General features: G+C 41.4%; 1 protein-coding gene across 1 annotated transcript; it reads right to left on the bottom strand.

Annotated features, from left to right (window-relative positions):
* Positions 1–4: 4 nt before the first annotated feature.
* Positions 5–1,468, bottom strand: LOC114738713 (tyrosine/DOPA decarboxylase 1-like; the record flags this gene model as incomplete). Its single annotated transcript, XM_028926777.1, is given in 5 exon segments — positions 5–51; positions 54–181; positions 225–351; positions 354–747; positions 749–1,468. Coding segments are annotated over 5 exon segments (1,416 nt in total), but the record flags the coding sequence as incomplete, so codon positions are not given.
* Between the last annotated feature and the right edge of the window lie 680 nt (positions 1,469–2,148).

Raw genomic sequence — 2,148 nt, 5'->3', positions numbered from 1 at the left:
CATGTTGTTCCTCAGTTAATGTGGCACCAATCGCGCACCTAATCACAAAGCTCCGTCGACCTTACCATGAGTCATAAACACTTTGCCTGAACCGTTGATTAAATCCAGCAATTTACTGTTGATTTCGTTCACAAGATGTTCATCATCATCGTTTATGATTTTCCCGTTGAGCTCATGATCACTAATACCATTACGACAGGGTTTCTTTGGTGATGATCACTGACGGTGAAACCCTAAAGCAAACCAGAGAAAAATACCTTGGCACAAATACCTCAAACCTCTTATCCTGCTTCACAAGGTTTTCAAAAGTTTTGGCCATTTTCACATGCTTGCGGAGGAAGTTTCTGAGGTGTCCAGGCCATAGCTGCGAAGCACAAACCATAGTTTCAGGGACTGAAATTTCCTGCTTAATGCTATCTGCCAATCTTTGTAGTCGATCACTTGGCTTGATTCTGAAGCTTTGTTTCTCAGGTAATGAGGATTTGTTGAGAGGGAATTTGTCAAAGAAGAAGAATCTTTCACCCAAAGGCAACAACAAGTCAAATTAGTGAAAAACCATTTATGTGCATTGAAGCTAAACGAGTTGACCCCTGCAATTCCATCAATGATGAAATGCCTGAACTCAGGGCAAATAAGGGCCCCACCTGCATAAGCAGCGTCCACATGGACCCAAATGCCATACTCCTTTGCCACGTCACCTAATGGGCCAATAGGATCAACAGCAGTAGTTGTCGTAGTTCCCACAGTGCACACAAAGAAAACAAGGAACCAGCCCATTTTCCGCGTCCTTGGTTACTGCAGAACGGAGTGAATGTGGTGACAAAGCGAATGAACCTGACTTGTTGGTTTTGATGACCCTGAGATTTTCTGGGTGGATTCCTGCCACATGAGCAGCTTTTTGAAAAGCACTATGAGTTTGATCAGACCCATAAACGACAAGCTTCTTTAGGTTCTCCTTCCCCACATGGCGAAGCTTTTCATCTCTTGCAGCCACAAGGGTACACAAAATGGCCTCACAGGTTGTCGCTAACAAAACGCCGCCTCCAACGTTACTTGAAAAAAGAAAACTCTCTGGGAGTTTCAGAGCTTGTCCAAGCCAATCCATGACGATGCTTTCAAGTTCAGTCGCAGCAGGTGATGAAATCCAATTGAACCCGACAACACCAAACCCCATGCTTAACATCTCGCCCATGAAACCTGCGGTACTGCTACTGCTGGGGAAGTACGCAAAGTAGTTAGGACTCTGCCAATGTGTGATTCCTGGGACGATGTGGTCTTGAACATCCCGGAGTATGGTTTCAAAGGTTTCAGGTTTACTTGGAGCAGAGGATGGCAGCATTTTTCGGAGGTAACCAGGTTGAACTTGGCTCAGAACTGGGAAGTTAGCCACATTACGATAATAATCAACGAGTGAGTCAATCATCATGTAACCTTGCCTCTTGAATTCGTCTAGGTCGAGGGGATTCATATTGATATTGGTGTGGAACTTGAATTTGTGTGCCGTAATTATAGTACGTTAGAATGTGTTTTGCCCCCATAGCGCATATATATGCATTCGCACGTCTAGTGGGGACACGTGGAGCGGAACCTCTCCTGTGCCTTTCCTTCCGGAGCGGAAACTCTCCTATGGCTTCCCCTCCTCTTACCAACCTCTTACCTAATCCTCACCCTCCATCTCATCTATGGCCAAAATAAAACGTCCAAATGTGATATGCGCTGCGAAAAAAAAAAAAAAAGTACTCCTCTGGTCCTTAATATAGGACTCAATTGTTGAGTTGGTTTTGGTCTTAAATGTAAGACCATTTCTCATATTTATCAATTTTCTCTAAATTACCCTTATGGATACTCCCTCAACTATAATCAAGTAGGAGAGGAAGATGGGGTATTAAGAAAGATAATTATGGTATTTTAAGAAAAACGTGTTACATTTTTTGTTATAATTTTTTGTAATTAACTAACTTACCTAATTCCTTAATGTAATCAAATTAGTTAAATAGGTCTTATATTAAGGACAGGAGGAGTATAAAGTAGTTCAAATTAGATTATGTATTTAAATATTGAACTGATATGGTTTCCTTTAATTAATTTTCTCTGCTGCTTGCCCATACCAAAAAAATATATAAAATAGTTTAAATTAGATTATGTATT

This window comes from Neltuma alba, unplaced genomic scaffold (assembly GCF_004799145.2).
Source record: "Neltuma alba isolate B1F8T4 unplaced genomic scaffold, ASM479914v2 tig00013663_pilon, whole genome shotgun sequence".
In the NCBI taxonomy this organism is placed as follows: Eukaryota; Viridiplantae; Streptophyta; class Magnoliopsida; order Fabales; family Fabaceae; genus Neltuma; species Neltuma alba.
The sequence above is the reverse complement of the archived record's forward strand: the minus strand, read 5'-3'. Positions and strand labels throughout refer to the sequence as shown.